The sequence below is a fragment of the Aristolochia californica genome, unplaced genomic scaffold (genome assembly GCF_029961685.1).
Source record: "Aristolochia californica isolate CCGP_79_NKW_82.1479 unplaced genomic scaffold, dmAriCali1.0.hap1 SCAF_10, whole genome shotgun sequence".
In the NCBI taxonomy this organism is placed as follows: domain Eukaryota; kingdom Viridiplantae; phylum Streptophyta; class Magnoliopsida; order Piperales; family Aristolochiaceae; genus Aristolochia; species Aristolochia californica.
In genome coordinates, this window is record NW_027181771.1 from 4,505,896 (window position 1) to 4,529,138 (window position 23,243).

The 23,243-nt window shown below is 36.9% G+C and overlaps 2 protein-coding genes across 3 annotated transcripts; one reads left to right on the plus strand and one right to left on the minus strand.

The window, feature by feature from the left end:
• Positions 1 to 3,233: 3,233 nt before the first annotated feature.
• On the plus strand, positions 3,234 to 11,550 carry LOC137934248 (U2 small nuclear ribonucleoprotein B''-like). The gene is made up of 5 exons (XM_068778528.1): positions 3,234 to 3,346; positions 7,354 to 7,526; positions 9,169 to 9,262; positions 10,425 to 10,510; positions 10,900 to 11,550. The coding sequence occupies exons 1-5, from the start codon at positions 3,274 to 3,276 to the stop codon at positions 11,182 to 11,184; spliced, it is 711 nt and encodes a 236-aa protein (XP_068634629.1). The 5' UTR covers positions 3,234 to 3,273; the 3' UTR covers positions 11,185 to 11,550.
• Positions 11,551 to 11,578: 28 nt separating this feature from the next.
• On the minus strand, positions 11,579 to 19,574 carry LOC137934235 (protein SCAR2-like). 2 transcript variants are annotated; one of them, XM_068778520.1, is made up of 10 exons: positions 19,260 to 19,574; positions 17,981 to 18,144; positions 17,716 to 17,839; positions 17,497 to 17,626; positions 16,879 to 16,946; positions 15,862 to 16,727; positions 12,452 to 15,762; positions 12,274 to 12,360; positions 12,058 to 12,162; positions 11,579 to 11,970 (listed from the first exon to the last, which is right to left on the minus strand). In XM_068778520.1, exons 1-10 carry the CDS (start codon positions 19,412 to 19,414, stop codon positions 11,917 to 11,919), a joined length of 5,064 nt encoding a protein of 1,687 aa, XP_068634621.1. In that variant the 5' UTR covers positions 19,415 to 19,574; the 3' UTR covers positions 11,579 to 11,916. The 2 variants fall into 2 exon arrangements, with proteins under 2 accessions (XP_068634621.1, XP_068634614.1); XM_068778513.1 differs by having other exon boundaries at positions 12,452 to 16,727.
• Between the last annotated feature and the right edge of the window lie 3,669 nt (positions 19,575 to 23,243).

Genomic DNA, 23,243 nt, shown 5'->3' on the forward strand with positions numbered 1-23,243 from the left:
TGTGGTGGTTCAAAGATTTGCTTCATCATAGCAGTAGTGAAAGGAAAGAGACATGACTTGCCATGTTTTGGAACTAGACGATGAATGGTAGAGGTGGGAGGCCAAGTTCCTGGGCGGGACTTGGCTTTCTCTCTCACTTAAGTTTGAGGTAATACTTCTTACCAGGTATTGTGTGTTGCAAAACTGTCAAATTCATGGAACCATCCGACAACATTTTTGGTTTCACAATAAAACCATGGGGATGATTCTTCTAACAAGCCTTTTGCTCTTCTACAAGATACCACAAGCTATGCCCCCAAGCATTGTTAGACTTGGTGGAGCAAGTAAGCGGGCACTAGAGTTTCCATCCCTCAAAACAAATTGTTGTTGCACAAAAATAAGGATGAAGGTGTTTGATCAGAGGGAGTCCTACTCAAAGTAGGAATGCAAGACTTGTTGTAATGATCTGCGAGTCCACGCAACAAGATAATTTGCAACCTTGTAGAATCCCATTTAGCATAGGAGTTGGAGAGTGCCCTTCTCCTCAATGGACTCAAGGGTTCCCACTCTTTGCACAATTTCTTAGTCGTCTCTTCTAGTCACTTTTTCTTTTCGAAGAAGAATTTGGCCGGTACTCTAGCAACGTCTCTCTGATAGCCAAGAAGGCACACTTGTACATACGTGATCTTCTTGTTGACCGAATGTTGACTCCCTTCTTGATTTTGATCATAATAAAACTTAATTAATCTAATAGTTTCAATTCAAACATTTTAGATGCATTTCCTTCAAATGACACAAAACTCAAAGGTTTAAGCAATGAACCGGCACAAGCTTCTCAAAGACCTCGAGCTCCATGAAATATTAAAGTGTTCTTGAAGAAGCGCCCTCAGTAAGAAGAAGTAGAGAATTGAAGACTAGAGTATATAAAATCTTGAAAAAATGTCAAAAATCTGTCTATGTCAGATAGCAACCCTAATCCTTCCAAATTTTGAGGTACAATAAAGCTTTAGGACATATTTGCATTCAAACATGTTTTTATCAAAGCATACATACATTTCATACATGTTAGAATCACTTAGGATCACAAAAAGTCATACTTTAAAAATCCACATAGGGAACTGGCATTGGATTTATCGATCAACCAAGGTCGATTGATCGATCATTTAAAACATGACCAAATTGTGTTATAAAGCATTATTGATCAACCCAAGTGGACTTATCGATCAATACTATCCCGGATGAAAATTCATGTCGATTTATTGATCAACCTCATGAGACTAATTGATCATATGGGCTTAAAGCATAATCAATCATAGCAAAACCATTGATCAATCATACTTCTTATGCAGTGCCAATAGGAATTTTGACCGATCGATCATACTCTGTACATTCATCGATCAACTTATAATGTCAAACCCAAGATATTAATCGATCAAACCATCGATCAATAAGTCATTTTCTGAAGAAAAAAAATATAGTTGTCACACACGATTGATCGATTAATCACTTTACATTGATCAATCAATATAAAATCCTCATTTTGCAAGGCTAGTTTGGCTTGGGGAAGTTAAAAATACCTCACCAAACGTTTTATTGAGAAGTTAATTAGCTTTTATTGGCATACCTATTGCAATTCATTAACATTCTCTTAAAAATTCCTTCTGAAGCCCCTTTTGAGAAAGGAAAACCATATTTGGCCTATTCCTTCCATTCTTTTCCCAATTTCAACTCCTTGCATACATTTTGGTCAAGCTCTTATCTATTCCATTGTGCATCAAAGGCTTAAAACTTGGATCTCTCAAGGAGAAGGTTATCTCTCCACAATTTAAAGGGTATAAGTTTTACCTTTCTCCTATAATTTTTCATTTCTTGATAGACTCATCTAGAACCGTGCTCAATCTTGATAGAAAGACTTGCTAAAGATAGAATCTAGCTAATCTCTTGGAGAGATTATTTTGTAATAGTATATTTGGGCATACACATGGCTTGAAGGAGAGCCAAAATTCTTTCTTGTAATTCCAAGCTAATAGAACGATTATTAGTGGAATTTCCCAAGCACAGGTTCTTGGGTGGTGAATACTAATAGGGGAACATCGATAATAAAATATTTGGTGTTTATTTGTAGTGTGTGATTTATCTTTATACTTGCATTTTTGTTTACTTTATTTCCCACACACTATAAGTTTATATTTTTAAAAACTCAATTCACCCCCTTGAGAAGCCACTTGGGCTAACACTTCTCCTTGGACTTGAAACCATGAAAGCCAAATCCAATGCATCGTCGATTAATGCCGGACAATCTCGCTCTCTTAAATAGAGAATTAACTTATGTGTAGGTGACAGACAAGTAGAACAAACAAACAGATGACAAAACTTAGACCACTTGTCAAGCAAGATACAACAACTTTCTAGTGCATGCTACCCAAGACACCTTTAGGGATTAAAAACCCAGACTTTGATCAAGTTGATTGGCTAAACAATTTCACTTACCACATGAATGATAAACTAAAGGCACAAGAGAGAACTTCAAATTTGTAATACATGTCATCAATAACTAGAGAAACTAGAAAGATTCAAAAACTAAAAACAAGCAAAAACATAGCCATCATTCAAAAATAACAGAAGACTGTAAACAACCTATAGCAGAATAAGCATAGGAATAAAAGGATGACATAAACTAAAAGAAAAAAAAATTTGTGTATTAAACCAAAACAACTAGTTATTTCATCTATATACAAAGACACAAATAATGACTATATCATAAAGAGAATTGCATTACTTACTGATACCATGTGGAATTTCTGGAAAAAATAAATAATTCATTGACTTGATTATAATTGAGTGCAGTGAGCCTCTATTTATAACACATGAAACAAGTAGAATTATATTACTATTAAAATACCCATGTCCTAGTTACACCCAAAATTAAACACTTAAAGATAAGTCTTAGAACAATTAAATAATTGAATATAAATAGAAGACTAAAATAAGTAAAACTCATTTAAACAGTGAGACTTTATTCTCATGGGACTCCTCTTAGACTACACCATATTATTATTATTATTTATTTTGGTTTCAACCTTATAAACTTTGAAGGAAATCAATTAATTCCTAGCACTTCCCTTTTACTTTCACATTTATAAAAGAAAGAAATTCTATAAAAAAAGAAAATAATTTGAAATAAATTTTCACATTTATATATTTTGCTTAAATATGTAGTAGTAGTAATCTTCACAATTCTTTGCACTCTGGTGTTTGCTTTCGGGATTGGCAGCTATTTTTCCCTCCATAGCGATGCTCTCAGCGGATGTTCCTCCGAATCAAACCATTTACGTCAGAAATCTCAATGAGAAGATGAAGAAAGAAGGTATCCTCTACCTTCCGTCTTACTCCTTCCTCAAAATTCTCTTAGCTTGTCCTGCGTTTCATCTTAGGGTTTTGCGTTGCTGATTGTCGAACCTTTATTTCTGCCTATTTTTTTTCTTTTTGATAATGAATCCCTTGCGTTGATAGGTTCTTTATTTGGAGTATTGGTGGAAGTGCGCGGATGTCGAATTTGGTTTCCATTTAATAGTTAGGTCTGAGTTATTTAATTGTTTAGATTTTGAAATGTACGTTATCAGTGCTCGAAGGAGGCGAATTGTTGCAGCATTCCGTCAGGATCATATGTGTGTGAATGCATATCCCCTTCGGTTTCCGTAGTGACTTTTTTCTCGTCCCTTATTGAGCATTTCTCATCGTTTATCCGCGTAGAATGGAAAAGAGACATCTTTTGTGCATTGATATGTCTGTCCCTTGAGAATTTTATTGTTTTTTGTTTTATCGGGAGATGAATGAGTTGGTTTTGGATATTAGGTCCTCAGGATTTGCTTAAAAGAGCAAAAGCAAATGAAAGAGAAGATCAATTCTACAAGGTAGCAACTCGGAATGAAGAGAGAGATTACGTAATGATTGGTTTACTTTCTAAGATGCTAGACATTTATTGCATTTTGATGACAACAAAGATTAGCCATGATTTAACCTGGTGAATCCCTGAATCAAATGTCGATAGTGAAGCATAGTTTGAGAAGCTCAGGTTCAACCGACTTTTCTTCTTGTTTGCCTTTCATTTATCTATGGTGTATATAATGTGTCTTTTAGTTCAGCTTAATGTAATTGTCTCATGATGCTGGCCCTTGTGGACACTTGCTGTATTTCATTAATTTTTTGTTACTGATTACTTTGTTCTCATCTATTAATGCCTTATAACACTTGTAATTCTATCTAATTTTCATATTTTGCTTACTTTCAAACCCAGTGAAATCTTATGGAATTTGAAGCATAAAAAGTCCGAGAAGAGAGAAGTAGAAAAGAATGAGGGAGGAGAGACTTGAGAGTTGCTGCAGAGTAAAGTCTCTGTTGGTTAGAGGTGGGGCTGGACCCCTGACCTTGTTTTATATCATTAAGTAAAATATTACATGGAATGACTAGAATTCTTCTCTCCCCACTTTTACAATAAACAGTACTGAAATACATACACTAGAGCATAATGAGAAATTAAACTATTAACATACTAAGAGAGAGTGGGACAACCTAAGGCCGTTTGGTCTAGTGGTATTCTCTTTACATCAGGTCGCAAGTTCGAATCGCGTCACGCCCCTCCAAAAAAAAAAAAAAAAAAAAAAAAAAAAAAAGAAAAGAGAGAGTGGGACAGACTTACTCCAACTGCCTTAACGAAAAACACAAAATGGCCATGAAGGTTTATTGTAACAATTATGAAAGTTCAGCTGAAAATGCTGATTTCATTCAGTGGCTGAAAATTTTGACCAAGAGTGTGAATTTTTTCATGGTGAAGTAAAATCTCATTTTGAGCCCCTAAACTGAAACAAAGGTTCTAAATAGTTTCTTGTTTTATGTCTTTTAAAACTTATGGATTCCACTGTTTTTTATTTAGCATTTCTGGTACAAACTCTTGTGGCTATATAAATTCAAGCCTTTCTCTTCATGCTCCGCTCCCCAATCCTGCAAAATTTATATGTTGCTTTTTCTTTTTTCTCTTTATTTTGTTTGTTATGTGTTGAGATGGGAAGGGGGGTAGGGTTTTGTTGTGGTTTATCCTTGCATATGCTACGGTTGAGATCCTCTATGCAGTCTATGGTTAAGATCCCCTATGCCGTATATGGACCCAAATGGTACACTATGTCCCTTTACTGACCAGATAATATATTGCTGCATTTTTATTTTTATTTTGACAAAGTCAAAAAAATTATTAAGAGGAAAGAAAAAGGAAACAACAAAACAACAAAGAAACACAAACAAGATCCATCAAAAGATCAGCCCATTAAGCCTAAAGGCAATTTACAACCTACCCATCTTATGTGTGGCCCATCATTGCAAAAGCATCTGCCTTCAACTTAGCTTCATGAAGCACATGAGACCCAATTTGCAATTAAGATACAAGATCCTTTATCTGAACGAACTGCCGATTGAACCTTCATGAATTCTTATTATTTCTACTAACCGACAAGAAGATAGTTATGGAATCTCCTCCCACAATAACTGGACCAGAGAAGTGTTATTGGAAATCTTTCAAGCCACTTAGGATAGCGTGCACCTAGGCAAAAATAGCATCTGAAGGGCCCAATGGCCTGCAGTAGGAGAGCAAAATAAGACCCTCATGATTCCTAATCAGACCTTTGAAACCCGAAGGGCTGGGGTTCCCAGACGAGCTTCTGTTGAAGTTCATCTTGAGCCACTTGTCCATTGGGGGTCTCCAAACTAGCAATGAAAATGGGTTTATGGGGGGAGCAGGCCGTAATAGTGCTGTAGTTCTTCCTGTTGCTAGCTGCAAGAAGCTCTTCAAAATTATACATCAGCTTTGCCCCTGGGGGGTGGTGTGTATGGCTGTTTAAATTACTCCCCCGATTGTTCTTCTCCTGCCAAAGGGCTCAAGGGATGTGTCAGAGGAGGGAACCAAGTAAAAGAAGGGCAAGATGTAAGCTGTTTGAAAATAGGGCAGCAAGGGATTCAGGCATGTAGAAAGATTAGCCAAAACACTGAAGAAAGGAATTCCAGACCTTGATGGTCAAATGGCAGGGGAGGAAGGAGTAATTGTTGGTTTCCAACTCAGACAAACAAAATCTTCTGTGGGGATTATCATGAGACATACATCTCCTTTGCAACTGGTCGCAGATGAGGATTTTACCTTTCAACAAGCTCCAGAGGAAAACTTTCACCTCTGGATGAGCGATGGTCTTCCAGGTCAGCAAGGAAGAGGGGGGATTCACGTGAGGACAATGGCCAAAGCCCAATATCAGGATGCCAGTAAGTCCAGTTAATTGTCCTTTAGGTATGAATTGTCATCATTATCCCACCAGTCTGTTGACACCGCTATCCTTCACAGGTTATAGATACAGAATCTAGAGAGTTTCACTAGTTATCAATATTATTTTTTGAAATGTTGAGAATTTTATTAAGAGGCGAAGAGTATACTGGATACAAACTCGACCAGCGAAAAGGCCAGCGAATGACATCAAGAAAGACAAATACAAAAACCATCAATCATGAAATAACTGAAGGATAAATCTCACCTTTAACTAGTCCCTGCAGTGAAATTACGTCCATGCCAAAGAATCTGCCATAGAGTTTGCATTTCTTACCATGTGAACCCAGGAAATCTGAGGTAGCTTAATTGAATCATAAATCTCATCACAAATGCTAAGAACCTGTTATGATGACATACAACCCGAAGAAAACTATAAATACATTGCTCAGTTGTGGAAGAAGTTACAATTCAATTGTAATTAGGAAGTGTAGTCCTTGGAAAATTCTACCAAAGTGACATAGCCTATTTTTACATGGATAGAGTATATAAATCGGGAAATATGCTGTAACTTAAGTTTTGAAGATATGTACAAGTTTTTCTTTTTGGTTGCTGGAGTGCCATTGTTTCTCTTTCTTTTTTATAAGAACAGTTTCTTAATGGATTTTTATTTTGTGTTCACTACTGTTAGATACAAAACAGCACCTGCAAATTCAAGTTCTTCCCCTGGAACTCGAAAACCAGGAATTTCATGGATTTGAGAAGATTAAGGTTGGGTTACCCGTATTCCAGCCTTCTCTATCAGCTTTATTTCTGTGATTTAGCAGAGTTAAAAACCACCCAAAGCCTACCAATGAGTGACCTCAACTGTCAATAGAATAAAAAAATACTGCCAAAAAATTCTAATCCAATGTAGAAATGTTGTGTTCTATTTTCACCCACCTATTTACAAAGACTTCTATCTTATTTTTCCTTGCATTTAGAAGTAACCTTACGTTATATAACTTCCTTCCACTTGGTGCTTCATTATTGAAATGATCTGATTCTCACTTGTATTGCTTCTCATTCGACAGAGCTAAAGAGGTCTCTTTATGCATTATTCTCTCAATACGGAAGGATCTTGGATGTGGTTGCTTTGATGACCCCTAAACTTCGAGGGCAAGCATGGGTTGTCTTTAGTGAAGTTACTGCTGCCAGTGCTGCTGTGCGACAAATGCAGAGTTTCCCATTCTATGATAAACCAATGGTGTGCTTATATTATTAGAAGAAGCAATAAGTAACTTTTTCTTTTTGAGATTTATGTGTTCCATGAATTGGTATTTTATTTGGACAAAAGTTGTCAAACCTAAGTAAAATATTTAAATGCTTTCTGCAAGAGTAAACATATATGTTGACCTTTGCCTCCATTCCTACACAAGTATTATCCAAAATTTATCATCAGCTGAGTGGTAGTCAAATGCTCTGAATTTGTGTATTGTGCAAGTGTTGTTGACAGTGTCATGTTTGAAGGTTTCAGATGGGGGGAAGCAACAGTCTAAATTCTAGATCATTTAGACTATATCAAGTGTCCCACAATATAGTTCATTCTTTAAGAGGAATACAACTAGTTTTGATTAAAATTGTTAAAATCCATTTGGAAGGTTGAACAATGATGGAATGGTGAACTTCTCTTAATGACCCAAAATAGTTTAGGACATGTCAAATGCTGGCCTAGCTTGTGCATATGTGTGCCAACTGCAGTAAATCTTGACAAAGTCTTATTTGGTCTTGGAGTTTGAAATTCTTAACATATTATACTGATATGTGAAATTTGGTGTGATGAGCTGGCAGACCTAGACTTAGTTAAAATGTTATTGGAGGGTTTTTATTAGCCAGGTTTTAAGTGCCCCTAAAATGATGCAAGAAGTTATATGATCTCCTGATCTACTTTTCTTTTACACCCCTAAAACTGTTCAAAGGGAGGGGTGTACTGTGCAGATAAAATACTTGACATCTACAATTCATTGGTAGCTAAAAGTTTTAGTGCTGGAAAGATTTCCTGTCACTAAAATGCCAATCGCACCTTATCCTCCAATAAATGTCATAGTTCTTTAGGTAATCAAAACTCAAGAAGTTGGTGCAGAACACATAGAAGATAAATTCTATGGGATGACATACTAAATGAAAGGAAAGAAAGCTGCTCAGAAAGATTATTGTTAGCATCTTCTATTTTTTGGAAAGTCAGCCAAATAGGAAAGTTCCTCTTTCAAGTCAGTTCTTGTTTCTGAGGAAAGTCATATTAGGGAAGTCTATTGTTAGTAGTTTTTATTTTAGTTCCTCAGCTGGTTGCTGGAATTTGTTCTATGCCTGATTTTTTAGTCCAAGTAGAACATTGACTTTAGTAGTTGGAAAAATCGTAAGTTTTAAGTTACATAAAGTAGCAAGTCAATGGCTGAGTTTTAATAAGAAACTCAGTTCTGAGACGTGATTATGAGTATGTGATTCAAGAGAGCTGCTGTGACTGGGGTTTTAGATTGAATTTAATAGAATTAATAGATCACTTTTGGCTTTGTTTTTGCCTTCTTCTTCTCTGTTTTCTTAGTTTTTTTTCTGTAATCATTCACATTCCAACTGCGTTTAAGTTGTCTCAGAAATACAGAATATCATTTTATCCACAAGATACGTCATCAAAGGTTGTATGATTGTTACTTTTTGCGAAGATTACAAGTTAAAAAAAAAAAAAAAAAACTGGTGTGTTCATAATATCTGATTTTTTAAAAATCTGTGTATTTTGCTAATCCAATGTATGTCCAATGTATGGAGTTCAGAAATTTGTTTTAGGGTTATTTTGGGAGCATTATGTATCTGGCTTTGCTGAATATTTAGTCTCACATCATTGCTTGGTACAGCGAATACAATATGCAAAAACCAAATCTGATTGCGTTGCAAAGGCAGATGGCTCTTTTGTTCCAAGAGAGAAGAAAAAGAAGCTGGAAGAAAAAGGTAATTCTGAGCTGCCACTTCACATTAGCGGAGGTGGTTTTGATATATTGGGGTGTAATTTACCTGTCACTTGTGTATGCGTTCTACCATGTGAAAGTGTTACATCCATTTGTCTGATAGCAGCACTACAGAATAACTGTATATGAAAGTATTCTATGACTAGAATGGGTTCATCTGTTGGTTGAGTTGTCCAAACTTCCTAGTTTGTATTTGTATACTGATGTTACTGTTGAAGGTTTTCAAAGAAATAGATCTCATTTACTTGGGCTGCACTGACGCTTTTGTTTTGTCACCCTCAACCATCAAGAAATATGTTTGACTTTGCTTAAGCACTTATCTATACCACTATTTTTGTTATAAAGAATATCTAGATACCTTTGGATATGTTGCTATACTGACTTTTACAGTGTATGTTACTGTATGATTATTGCAAAATAGATATTTTATCTGGGGTAGGTTCATCTGTCAGCCAAATGCTGAGTTTGAGGTTGGTTAAACTCCATTATACCTCTAAATGAAGCTGCTCAGATAACCTACTGCCATCTGCATCCTTTAAAATTAAGGAATCAAAATTCAGAGGCTTGTTTTTACCTAGCCAGGTAGAAAGTGTCCAGCGAACCTCTTCAAAAAATATTGGGTAAAAGTGTAGACACCCTTGTTGGATTCAATAAAAGTACACGATGACTCATGCTATCTGTGGTTAAACCATGTAAATGTCTTAAGTTTGTCTCTTTCAGGTTTGTTGCCACGAGAAAGAACTGAGTTTCTTTCTAATAATTCTTTTATAATGATTCCTGGGAATTTATAAGAGGTTTATGATCCATACTGTGAAGAGCAGGCTAACACCTGCCAGACCCTAGAATGAATTATTTATTTGACTGTATGTGAGCTAACTAACTATGGTTGCATGTAAGAATTTTTTTAAAAGTGTTGATCATGGAAAAGTTACAGGAATGTGACGGCTAGATGTTACTACTGGAACCCTGCAGATGAAGTTTTGGTTTGTTAATGTTTGAATGCTGAAATATGGTTCTTTTAGTTTCTTGGAAATCTCTTTTTAGTTTCTAGTTTGTGCTGTTTCCTCCCTTAAGAAAGACAGTTGCCCTCCCCTACTATTCTTTGAAATGGTTTTCTCAAAATCTACATGTTTTTATATTTGCAGCTGAAAAGAAAAGGAAGACTGAGGAGGCACAGCAGTCTGGCGCTGCCACCAATGGAATTGGTTCTCAGGCTAATGGAGGACCATCTGTAAGATTGCTTAGTTTCATCTGGTTGTTTCAGACATTTTTCCTTTTATACATAAAATATGGAAGAAATATTCTTCTTGAGAATCTCCATCTTGTACAACTTATGAAGAGCTGAGTGATGATTTCAGCCATCTGATTATTAGTCCTGTTTTAACATTGAAATACAAACAATCAGCTTTTCCGGTCATTTGCATGATAACCAGCTTTCTTCCTTACTCTTCTGTCACTCTTTTTATTCATGTTAGTCTTTTTTCTATTACAAAAAAGTAAAATGATGGAGATGGTTGCTGAAGTTCTAGACTTTAAAACTGGTGTATAGTTTCATTACGTACACAAATGCTCTTCAAAAGTGTTGAAACTGAAATGAGGTACTTGTATTATCTTTTGTAGGATTCACATACATTTCGCCAAGGAAAGAATGGCCACGATGCAGCCGCGGATCCTAACAATATTCTTTTCATCCAAAATTTGCCTCATGAGACCACTAGTCTGATGCTTCAAATGCTATTCCAGCAATATCCAGGTTTCCGAGAAGTAAGAATAATTGAAGCAAAGCCAGGTATTGCCTTTGTAGAGTTTGAAGATGAAGTCCAATCATCAGTTGCGATGCAAGCTCTTCAGGGTTTCAAAATTAGCCCACAGAACCCCATGGTGATTACTTATGCCAAAAAGTAGCAGGGAACTTCCGGTAAACTTGTGATTTCCTTTTCATTCCTGCGACTCTCGTGGCCCAATTAGTTATGGTTATCGAATGGCCTTGTATTTTGATCTCTCAGTCACATAGATCACATAATACCTGTAAAAGTTGAGCACATTGAGACACATAGCCCAGATTCCTGCTGAATTTCTTTTCTCTTGTTTAGTTGAGTTGAGGAACCATTTTCTTGAGGAAGTGGCGCCTTGGTTTGGTCCTGTGGTGTATAAACCTAAAGGTGGAGGAGTGAATAGGTTTCAATGGGCTATTTTCAACTTTGATCTCTTAACTTTCAAGTAATGTTGCTCTAATGGGTTGATATATTTGTAAATTTATGCAAGACTAAATCCGATGCAAAATTCTCCCTCCGATTGGCTGAGATTTAAAAGACGTTCGTGATTTCGTGTTTTACGCTTGCTCAGAAAAGATTTACAAGATTTTTAATCTGCTTCTGTTCTTCTATACATTCATCTTTATAGACATACTTCACAAAAAGAGGAAGCTCAATAACTTCCAAGAATTTACATCTCAAGAGTTACAAAAAGCTGCAGCGCTTCCACTGGGGCTTCGATGGCCACATTTCTTTTCAACGGGACTCGCTTTTTGCAGGTAAAATTACATGCGATTTGCTTTTTCTAGTCTACGGTACAAACATACTATTAGACTGCATTGATCATTCCACGCATAAGTGGAACGGGTACTGAATTCACAGTCTAAGAATCACTCCAGCTATTTGCATCATCATCTTCATCACTTCCAGCAAATGCCTGATAAACATATGAAATTTTTTTGAGGCACAATACAACAATTTGTATCACCAAAAGAGTTGGAACAAGAGTTTCATATTCACCCACCTGACGGATTGCATGAGCTTTTTCCAAAATGGCAGCGACATTTAAGTTAGTCTGTGGCCCTTGAGTAATAGATCTTGTTGCAACTGCTGGTTTAAGATTGAAGGACTGCAATTATAGAGGTGTTCTTTTAGTTAGATTTTGGAACAATTTCATACTTGTTTCTACAGAAAAAAGTGGCCATAATAAGAGACAGATAGGTAAACTAGTTTCATCCACCTTCGTTCTTATCTGTTCTAATAGTGAGTCCCTTTCATCCACCTTCATCTTGATTTCAGGTGTTACCCGTTCAGAGACTTTTCTCAACTGCAGACATTATTATTTCATTCAAAAAATGAGATACCAGATGAGTTCAAGATAATTTTTAAAAAATAAAAATAAAAACGAACCATCTTACCTTGCTTCTATCATGAGCAGCAACTGCCTCAATCAAAGGATCCTTTCGTCGAGGATGCTGCAACTTGCCATTTGGCTTTTCATCTTCATTACTTAGTGATGAAGTGAAAGCAGTTGGAGCCAGACATAAATGTCCTTCTGTCGCAGTAGAATCATGTTGAGGTTCCATGTGATCTCCTACAGTTGGTGCCAGAGCACAAGAATCTGGAGGTGCGCTAATTTTCTCCCCTAAATTAAGAAAGCCATTTTGATGCTTCTCATCTTCTGCTGGTGCAAATGGATTTGAAGGGTGAAATTCTTGTCGCTCTGACCCATTTTGATCCTTCTCTTCTTCTTTCGATTGTGGAGCAAATGGATTTGAAGGTGACACCACCAAACCAACATCTCCTACACTAGATATTGGAAGGAAAGGATTGGTAGGATAAAGATTTTCTTCCCCAAGGGTAAGGAAAACATGTGAAGGCTGCTCTTCTTCTCTAGTAGGAAATTGTGGGAATAACCTTGAAGATGGACCTGCCTCTCCCCCAATAGTTTGGCAGTCTTGCAGAAGATTAACCACTCTCCACTGCAGGGGAGGCAGAGGTGGAAGTGGAGGCATCTCACTGGTATTAGATGATGCTTGTAGGCCAACCTCTCCTAAGGAATCATCAGAGCTGGGTAAAATTGAACCAAATGGGTTAGATCCTGATTCAAAATTGTCAAAATCATGCCATTTTGGTAACTGAGTAGAAGGTTCAGGTTGCACTGATGCCATTGATGAAGAAATGACCAATCCTGTGACATCGTTATTGCGGGGACCAAGTTGGGTGTCTGATGTTAGACAAGAACCCATCTGTTCAGTAGATTGTTCTTCATCAAACTGAAAATCAGCAGATTTGTTGTGCTCCTCCTTTCTAATAAACTCTTCCAAAGCAAATTCTGAATCGGGGACAATTTGCAGGGATGGAGAAACAGAATGTTCTTTACTTTCATGAGAACGTTGGCTGGATGATTTTGATCCAAACATTCGGTTGGAAACCTCTGATGATTTCGAAATTTCACCCTTTTCTGAGTGTTCCATACTGGGTTCCTCACTGCTTTGAGGCTTTTGTCCTAAGCCTTGGTCAGAAGAAATGGTCATCTTTGGGCCTAAACGAATATGACATCTGAGGTCACTGACATCTGCATCAGGATCCTGCAGAGGTAACACTGATTCAGATATTTGATCATAAGGTCTCCAGCTGGATGATTTTGATTCAAACACTACGTTGGAAATCTCTGATGATTTGAGGATCGCTCCCTTTTCTGAGTGTTCCATACTAATTTCCTCACTGATATGTGGATTTTGTCCAAACTCTTGGTCTGAAGAAATAGTGGGCTCTGGGAGTGAACAGGTACAAGATCCAATGTCACTGACTTCTGCATACGAATCCTGCTGAGGTGAAACTGATTCAGAGATTTGATCTATTTCCTTCAAAGGCTCAAGATTTTCTATTTTCTCATGAGAAGTTATTGCCCCAACTCTCTTGGCAGTTTTTAATTTGTGAATCTCTTCTGATGCATCTGCAACAGCTTCATTTCCATGGTTGTGTCGAGTGTAATCCAATTCTGATCCGTGATCAGTCTCTTTCAAAGACACATGAGCTTCTGACTCATTAGAAGGATGATCCTTGTCTTGAACATCTTCAACTGGTGCAAGATTATGTACACAATCAAGAAACTCAGATTCAGACTCAGGATCAGATTCTGTACTGCAGGACTCTCTCAAATCTGGAGAACCCCCTACCATCCCATTGATGTTGTCGGCAACAGATGCTAAGTTTTGAACATCGAATCCTATATGTTCAGTTGATGGTTCAGTTATATCTTGCTTAGACAGATTTATTTCCGTCTCACTAGAAGGGCATACTATCGGTTCATCAGGGTGATCTCCAGACATTTGCATTGCACTCAAACTGTCAAGAGAAAGATCATGAACATCAGCTTTTATGAGATCATTTTTAGCAGCAGGATCATCTGCCGGCTCCGGCTTGTTGACAGAAGATATCTCTGTGGAATCATGTAAGTGAAGTCCACACTCAATATTTCCAGTTACAACAAGCATGCATCCAGTTATTGGTTCAATTTGCAGGTCATGTAGCTCAGGGGTAGATACCATTGAAGGAAATATCTGGCCATGCAAATCAACTGCTTTGGCTTCGAGAGAAATGTCATCATCTGCTGAATCATTGGAGTGCTGATATGATGATGCCTCTTGGGAGATATCCACATTGGAACTGTACTCATCTGCTGCAGCTTCAATATTTGTGCCCGTAGCTGCAGCCAAGCCAGAAGACTGTTCTTGCACGTCATCTGTAGTACCTTTCAAATGAACCATCAGGTTGGCCCTAGAATCATCCACACCAACCTCCAGAAAATTATGTCCACCTGAATTGGCATCAGTTTGACCATGAGAAGATATCTCTTGAGAGCTGACCAAGTCAGACCCAAAAGTATCACTTCCACTCTTGTCACCTGTGTCTCCAAGTTCAAGGCCAGTGGATTGCTCATGCACCCTAATGAAAGATTCATGTGAAGCACCAAGAAGGTCACAACTGTGTTGAGCAGTAAAAGCTTCCATATGATTATTTGCAGCCACTTGAACATCTGGTTGGTTGTTAATGTGTACAGGTATAGACTCGGATTGCAGTTCAACAGGATCAAAGCTGTTAAGAAGCATATTGGAGTCTAAGTCAAGACCTTCTGTCACAGCTGCTGCTTTCACCTCAGTCTTAGGTGCATCAGACAACTCTAAATTCCTATTTGTCAACGATTTGTTCTCATTAGACACCACAATGGTGTCCTCAACACGAGGAGCAGGATCATACTCATCTGAAATTACTGTCCTATTGCAAGGAGCAGGTAAATCTTGCTTTACTGAAGTTTCAACTTTTGTCATCTTCTCCATTGAGTTAGGCAACTCAGGCAAGCCACTATTTAAGCCTTCCAGATAATGAACTTCTTCAACATAACCTCCAGAAACTCTTTCATGGTTAATATCACCTTTTGCTGCAAAATGCAGGTCAGAAGGATAAACTTTGGCGGCTCCAGCTGTCAATGTATCATCAAAAAAAGTATCATTAACAACTTTCATGGTCCCTACTTGTTCAAGATGATCACTGACATCAAAACCTGATGGCAGAACAGCTTCTGCGTCAGATTGTGGGTCTAATATGCCAGGTGATAGTGGCAGGTCACCATCCAACTTTTGGTTCATTCCCTTTAAATTTGAAGATGACTCAAGGCTAGAAGCTCCGATGTAGTCGGATGAAATTTCAGTCAGTTCTGATGTACCTGGACTTAAATTGGTACCATTAGAAGTTGACTCTGTAAAAGAAAAATCAAAAGATAGTCCACCTGATCCAGACATATGACTAGCAACCTTAGACTCACCAATGACAGTTACACTGGGGGCCAAGCATTCAGTAAATTTAGTCTCTGGAATTTCCCCATTGCTTGGAATTGTTTCTGAAGACAGATCATGAAATTCTGCTGATATGATTTTAGATGACTGCAATGTATCATCCACCCTGCTTAATGTGTCTGAGTTGGAATGACTTTTTCTTCCCTTCTTGAATGCATTGCCCCAATCACAGGAAGCACTTAAGTTCTCACATGAAGGAGAATCTGAAAGCTTGCCTTGCAGATCCAGTTGTTCGTCATTTGCCTCTGAATCCAAGTCATGATTTGGGATCTTCATAGAACGTACCTCATTCTTTGTGTTGCTCTCCAAGTCTGTCTCCATTTCAGACTCCATTGTTGTAAGAGCATCCACATAATTTTCTAACTCACTTGTATTATCATCAGACCTGTATGCATCAACTACCAGATCCTTTGAGTCCACCTCAGAGATGGTAGAACGTTTTTTCTCAGGTTCAAATTCAACAATTGGTTTTTCCGGGGAAACCAAAGTCCCACCTTTAATTATCTTGTGATTCAAGTCATCTACAGTTGCTTTTGCAAATTCGTGCATTTCTTCTTTCTGAGTTGGTTTTGCAGGTAGTTGTTCTGAAACAATCTCATGTATTTCAGAAACTGCATCACCAGGACCATGGCATCTCCTCTTAAAGTTTGAGGTTAGTAAAGAATCCCTAGAAATTGAATTTTGTTCAAGTAAATTGGTCTCAAGAATTTTCTCCATATAACTTTTAGTTTTTAAACTGTAAGACCCACTCAAGTGCCTCTTCTTCAGCTTGACACCGAAAATTGGGGCTTTCCTTGAGATATCACAAGGCTCATCAGCTGCTACTTGCTGCAATCTGCATCAGTCAAATACAAAACGATCACCAGTATGGAAATTTATGCCAACAAATTTGGTTTGAAATTTCAACAGAAGTTAGAGGAGAGTAAGATATTAGATGGGTCCAATTTAAATGGAAAAGAAAGTCAACATCATGTTTGATATCCTACTGGGAACTGAAATCAGATGCTGAGAAAATCTCAGGAGTTTCACCATTCTTCCAGCGGGATCCTTTCTTCTGCCACAGATAAAAGTATGTGATTGTCAGAAACATTCACAAGAACTGTCAAATTAACAGCATGTCTATAGAGATAGCTTTACCTAAAACTATATATTTATAGAGAAAACTTTTTTCTATACCCTATACTTTCTATTACTTCAGTGGCTCAAGAAACCTAAATAATTCCCAGGTACCAATACCAGGTGACTGTTACTAGGAAAAAGTAAGCGGGATAAGCTTTTGTACCCCAGCAGAAAAATAGAGTTTCCGTTCTATGATGCCCAGTTGGTTCCCGAATCGAAGAAGCACAAAACCTCATTAAGCCCATACAAACTGACCTCTAAAAAACTAAATGTTTAAGATGGCTGATTAAGTTGTTAACTGATAGAGAAACATTACACCATAATCACTGGAGGAATTTCAAACAGTCAATTGATAATGCATAAAATGTCTAACCAGAATGAGAAGCTAAAATAGTAAATAATGTCTCATTCACTTCACAGGACTCTTCACACTCTTCGATCCTAAATAATTAATTATAAGCTAATAGTACTTTCAAATCTCATACCTTATTTTTCCGGACTTTCTTCTCTCTCTGTAGCTCTTCTTTCATCTCTCCAGAGGAGGCAAATTCTGTCTTAAAAAACGATGGATCAGAATACCTCTTCAAACATGCTCCAGCCCCAGCAATATCAAACCTACGAGACAAGGCACAGATTTAAGCATGAGCTATTTATTAATGGATGGTTTCACAGCAAGTAGCAGTATGAGGCAGAAACTCTCTTACTTATCCAGTAAGAATAACCGAGGCGGTCCTCGGCATTCCTCATAAGAGTCCATAATAAAGCGAGGCAAGTCTCCACGTGTAATAAGATTCTGGTCTATTTGAAGATTAGCATGCCAAACCAGACCTACGGAAGAACAGAAAGTATGTTGAATTGAAAAGTGTTAATCCAACCCATAAAAATCAAGAAGATATAGCACACTCAGATTAGTCAATGCCATGGAAAAAAAAAAACAAGTTCACGTTCACTTTTGATTGGTTTACTGACCTCCATTGTAAGTGAAACTTGAATGACTAGTTTGAGAGAGAAAAGCCTTCTCAATGGATGGAAAGTCTTCCTCTAGCTGTTGGACGCGGAGTATTAGCCCATGACCTCTAGCCGAAGTGGCCATCACTTCTTCATGCAAATCATGAAAAATTTCTGCTGCAAACCTGTTTTCAATTGAAGCATGGACCGCAAATAAGACTAAAGTACGAATTATGTAAATAACATCTATGAAAAAACATACATGGTTGAGCTAAATACATCCTTTAACGTGAATTTCCACTAGATGGTACAAACAGATTATAGAACGTTCGCTGCTTCTCTATCTAATAGCTAGTAATTTGCAATATAGCACTGTATTGCAAGTCACTGCCTGCAGAAAACTTAACAAAAGATCAAATGTAAATACTTAAGTTCAATCGTCTGTCAACTGTTTGAAGACATCAGCACACTGACACATATAAAAGTGGGGTGAAAAGGAATTTTTCCAGAGCTTGCTCTTCTTTCTGTGTGATCCTTTAAATGCAAGGAATTAATCCATGATATTTGTCCAACGGGGAAACAGTGTTCTATCTATTAGCTTCAGAAAAGGAAATAAAAATTGAGATGAAAGTAATCAAATGAAAGAAATACCCAAGGATTAACTTCAAAACCATAGATTAAACATTGGACAATCAACTCAAGCAAATAAATAAAAGAGCAAAGAACAAAATTGCAGACCCAGCCCCCACAATAAACGAACCGAACCCATCGTGAATCAACAAAACTCACTAAAAAAACTTCTATGATGCCATTCAAAATGCATTATCAGAATAACTAAGAAATACCCGGTCAGTTGAAACAGAAAAAACTAAAAACAGGAGTAATCCGAAGAAAAATGAGAGAAGAGCATTCAGATAAAGAAAAAAAGAAAGAGGAAAGAGACAAAAGATATAGCACCAGACGTTTTTATTTTTTCCTCGGAAAATTTCATCTTAGAAGAACACCAGCAAATTCACTTCGAGTACTAGAAATTCAACCCAAATGAAACCAAAGACCAAAGTAGACAAACGTCTCAGGAAATTTAAACAAAATGACAAGATAAACCAAAATTAGACTCCAAATCGAATACATGAAATCCACCTTCGGATGACAAAATTAGGCACCAAAAACGCATAAATCACATTTTCGGAGCAGAAGCACTCAATTACATTTTAAAAAAAAAATCTCCCTCCTGATAGACAATCAACCGACGAAAAGTAAAACAAAACAACAAGTAGAGAATTCCAACAGAGCTACTCACTCGGCGAGATCCCCCAACTGCCGCAAAACCCCGATAAGCCCCGCCATAGCAACACCTTCGAGGATTGCTTCCGGGTCATCTCGATCGGCCGCTCTGTACAGCTCCGGATCTGCCAAGTTGTACTCATTCCTGACCTGATATCTCGATATAGGCATTGCTCGTATGCATCAAACACCGTACGAGCCGAAACAGGTTCCCCTCGTTCGCCAGATGCTAGACTCTCGCCATCGAAGCTCTGAACAAGATAGAAACAGAGGTTTTCTTCTCCAATGTTCTTTGTCGATTTCTTTGACTCTCTTTCGAGCGTTTTGAAGATGTTCGGGAATTTGAATGAATATACTGAACGGAGGAGGAGGTATGGGTGTATTTATTGACAAAAGTTTTTTTGTTTTTTTTTCCTAAAAAAGAGGGAGTAAGAGTGAATGCTGTCGCTGGAGATTAAATTGGGCGGAGGTGACAGTGAAAGTGAAAGTGAAAGTGCGAAACTGGATCGCAGCGTAGTGAGCACATTCCCCCATTATTAAAGTCAAAATAATAGCTGCTTCTGTGTCTGGCCTCCTGTTCGTAACTGTAAACGACAAAATCACAACCTTTCATTTCTTGGGCCCACCACGAAAAAGACAGATCTTTGAAAGTGAAATTCTTTTCATTTTCTGAGCCTTTGGAGAGAGTATAAACTCAGTTCAGTTTTTACTTAAGTTCAGGTTCGAAAAAGAATGGTATATAATAAGTTAAATTTGATATTTTTTAGTTCGACTTGTTAGCTCGTGAATAATCGATTCGTTAACATTGATTTTTTTATGAAAATACCTTTTATTCTGATTACTCTCATCAATTTACTATTTAGTTGGTTGATAATTATTCTTACTCTTGTCCAAGTTCACTTAACTTTGGAGTTCTGAGTTAGATACCTAACCAATATAACCCAATAAGACTAGCCGTTTAAAGTGTGAAAAGTCGAAGACCTAACTCAGACCACAAACTTTAATAAGAGTGGACGGAACCATTCTGATATTATTTACCTTAAACATCAAAGACGATCAATAGTTCACCCCCTTTGGGTCCCTCAATATTATGGATGAAAATATTTACTATTTATTTTAAACTAGTTATTAGACATTAATATGCATAGCTTGAAATTTAATGGAATAAAATTTATTAAAATATTTTTTATTTTTATTATTTTAAATATAAGTGGGAGTTTAAACCCTGTAATTACAGATATTGGGCTGGGAAGTTGGAACCTCGACTACGTGGGGTGGGGCCCAGGGCATCACATGGGTTTTCGTTAATTTCTTATGTATTATTATATTGATAAAGAAATTGTTTTTATAAAATAAAGAAGAGGAGGATGAATTGATTGATGGATGTCACACTCGCACAAAACGCGTAATCATGTGACTTGGCTTTAAAGGTTTATGTTGCTTATCACAAACTCTCCTTCTCTCCCCGTGGCCTGAATCGGGTGGGAGAACCCATCAATACCTCTTTTTAAGTAAGTATCATTTATAAGTGAGAGAGAGAGAGAGAGAGAGGGAGAGACAGAAGGTGGTCCTCCTTATAATTGACAAATCAATGCAAGTCTTTTTACTCTTTGATTGTTGGAGAAATCCAAGAAATCAATGCATTTTCCTATGTCTTGGAGAGGGGTCCAACATAGCTAATATCTAACTTGCATATATTTGAGTTTGACTTAGATTTGTATACTTCTCAACCTCTAGTCTAAAATTATAATCAAGTTTGAGCTCGAACTTTAACCTATATTTAAAATTTAAAAAATAAAATAAATAAATAAAGAGAATATTATGAGGACCTTGATACCATTGAACTACAAGGTATCATAGAGGAGTTCAAGACTTTGTAATGGAGTATACTAACGTATATTAACCAGCTTAATCGAGTTAAAAGAAAGAACAATCACCTCTATCAATAGTGTTTATTCTATTGACAAACAATAACATTAGATCTTGAGGGACTGATAAAGGTTGAACGATTGATTGTCTTTGAGGTTTGAAGTAAATAAAAAGAATTATCAACCAAATAAAGAGGGAATTGATGAGAGCAATTAGAGTAAAGGGTATTTTTGTAAAAAAAATATATGCTAATAAGTCGGCTCACGAGCTAACAACATAGCTTAGAAAATCTCGAGTCTGGCTTGTTATACTTAACGAGTCTTACTTCAAGTTTGAGCTTGAACCAAGTTCAAGTGAAAATTGAACTGAACCGAGCTTTTTCTCAAATTGTTTACGAGTCGGTTTGGCTTAGTGCCACCCCTACCTATGTCCATTGGCAGGAAAGAGGAGAAAGGGGTTCCATTCTTTCCTTCATTCTCATATAAATCTCCATATTCAAAACCATAAATCATTTTTGGATAACAAACAAAGAGTTTGTTCTTCTTTGAAATAACTAAAATGTCGATCGAAGCAACATAACCTAGGGTTTCTCCTCGAGGGCTAATTAAAACAAATCAAAGAAATTTTTTATCTGATTATCTAACTTTTTCTTTACCATTTATTATACAAAACAGAAACGAAACAAGAAATCTTACCCGTATATATAATTGGACAATTTTATCTTTTATTAAATACAACAAAAACAGATAATACACATTCCATACCCATTTCCTCATTCATTGATTACGTAAGGATATTATTATAATTTTTTATGTAGGGGGACCTTGTTATATATATTGTTATATGAAATTGTCTTTAGATATGATAAATATGTTTTTATGTTTTTTTTAAATTTAATAATTTTATATTTTTTAATTATTTTTTACTAATTTCAGTTTATTTATATTTACTTTGTTCTTAACTGGGTAAATAAAAGGAATCGAAATGCCTTAAAAAATATCAGATAGAACAAATACGTAATACTGGAATGGTAATCGAAACGTATATATCTTATATGTAGTGACAGAGGTGTAAATATGATTGAATGATAATAATCTCTAAATACCATTAAAGTGTTGGTTGGATTTGAATTCATAAACCATGCCTATTACTAATCTACTTAAAAAGAGAGGGTAAACTTTTCTTTAAATACCCCAACTAGGTTAAACCATGCCTATTTCTTAAACAAACTTTTCCTTAAATACCCCAACTAGGTTAAAAAGAGATGAGCATGTGAAGTTGAACTAGGTTTTTCTACCCGTTAGTTAATCGGATGTTTACATTAGTTTATGTCCTAAATATTTTTCAAATTTTCAAAAAACAAATAGAATGTTCTTAAGTATTACTTCAAATCAAGCAATTTAACACACAAGCATGGTAAAAATTAAGTGCAATAAACAAACAACAACCAAGATACTTGGATTTATAATCATTTATAACTCCATATTGGCAATTCCCAAGTTGGTTACACCTTAGAATAAATTTACTATATTTAGCAACTAAACAATATTTATACCAAAAGACTAAGGTATGATTTATAGCACCTCAAGGATTTTTGGTCTACAAGGTACATTCACCTAAACTAAGGGTGGGCATGGGAACAAGTTTTCCAAAACCTGAACCTGAACCTGATCCCCGCCTCCAAAAAACCTGAACCTGATCCCTGTCTCTAAAAAACCCAAACCCGATTGGGAAACCAACCCTGTCCCTGCCCCCTCCCCTGCACCCCATCCCTGGCCCATCTCTGATACATCCCCAACTCATCCTCGACCCAACCCAAAAATAAGGGCCCATAAAAAAATGACCCTTAAAAATTATATAAATTTATAAATAAGGGCTTAGGGTTTAGGGTTCGGGGCCGACCCAAAACCCAATGGGGTTTTATTTCCATCCCCATCCCTGCCCCGCGGGATGAAAATGTAACCTCGTCCCCTCGTATTTCGGGTTGGGTTCCCCGCCGAACCTAACCCTACGCCCACCCTTAACCTAGACCCACATATGGATTTTTTAGCTTCCAATCCACTTACAACAACTAGAGGAATAGATTTATAATCCTATGATTACTTTGTATTGTATGTAGCACAATATTGTC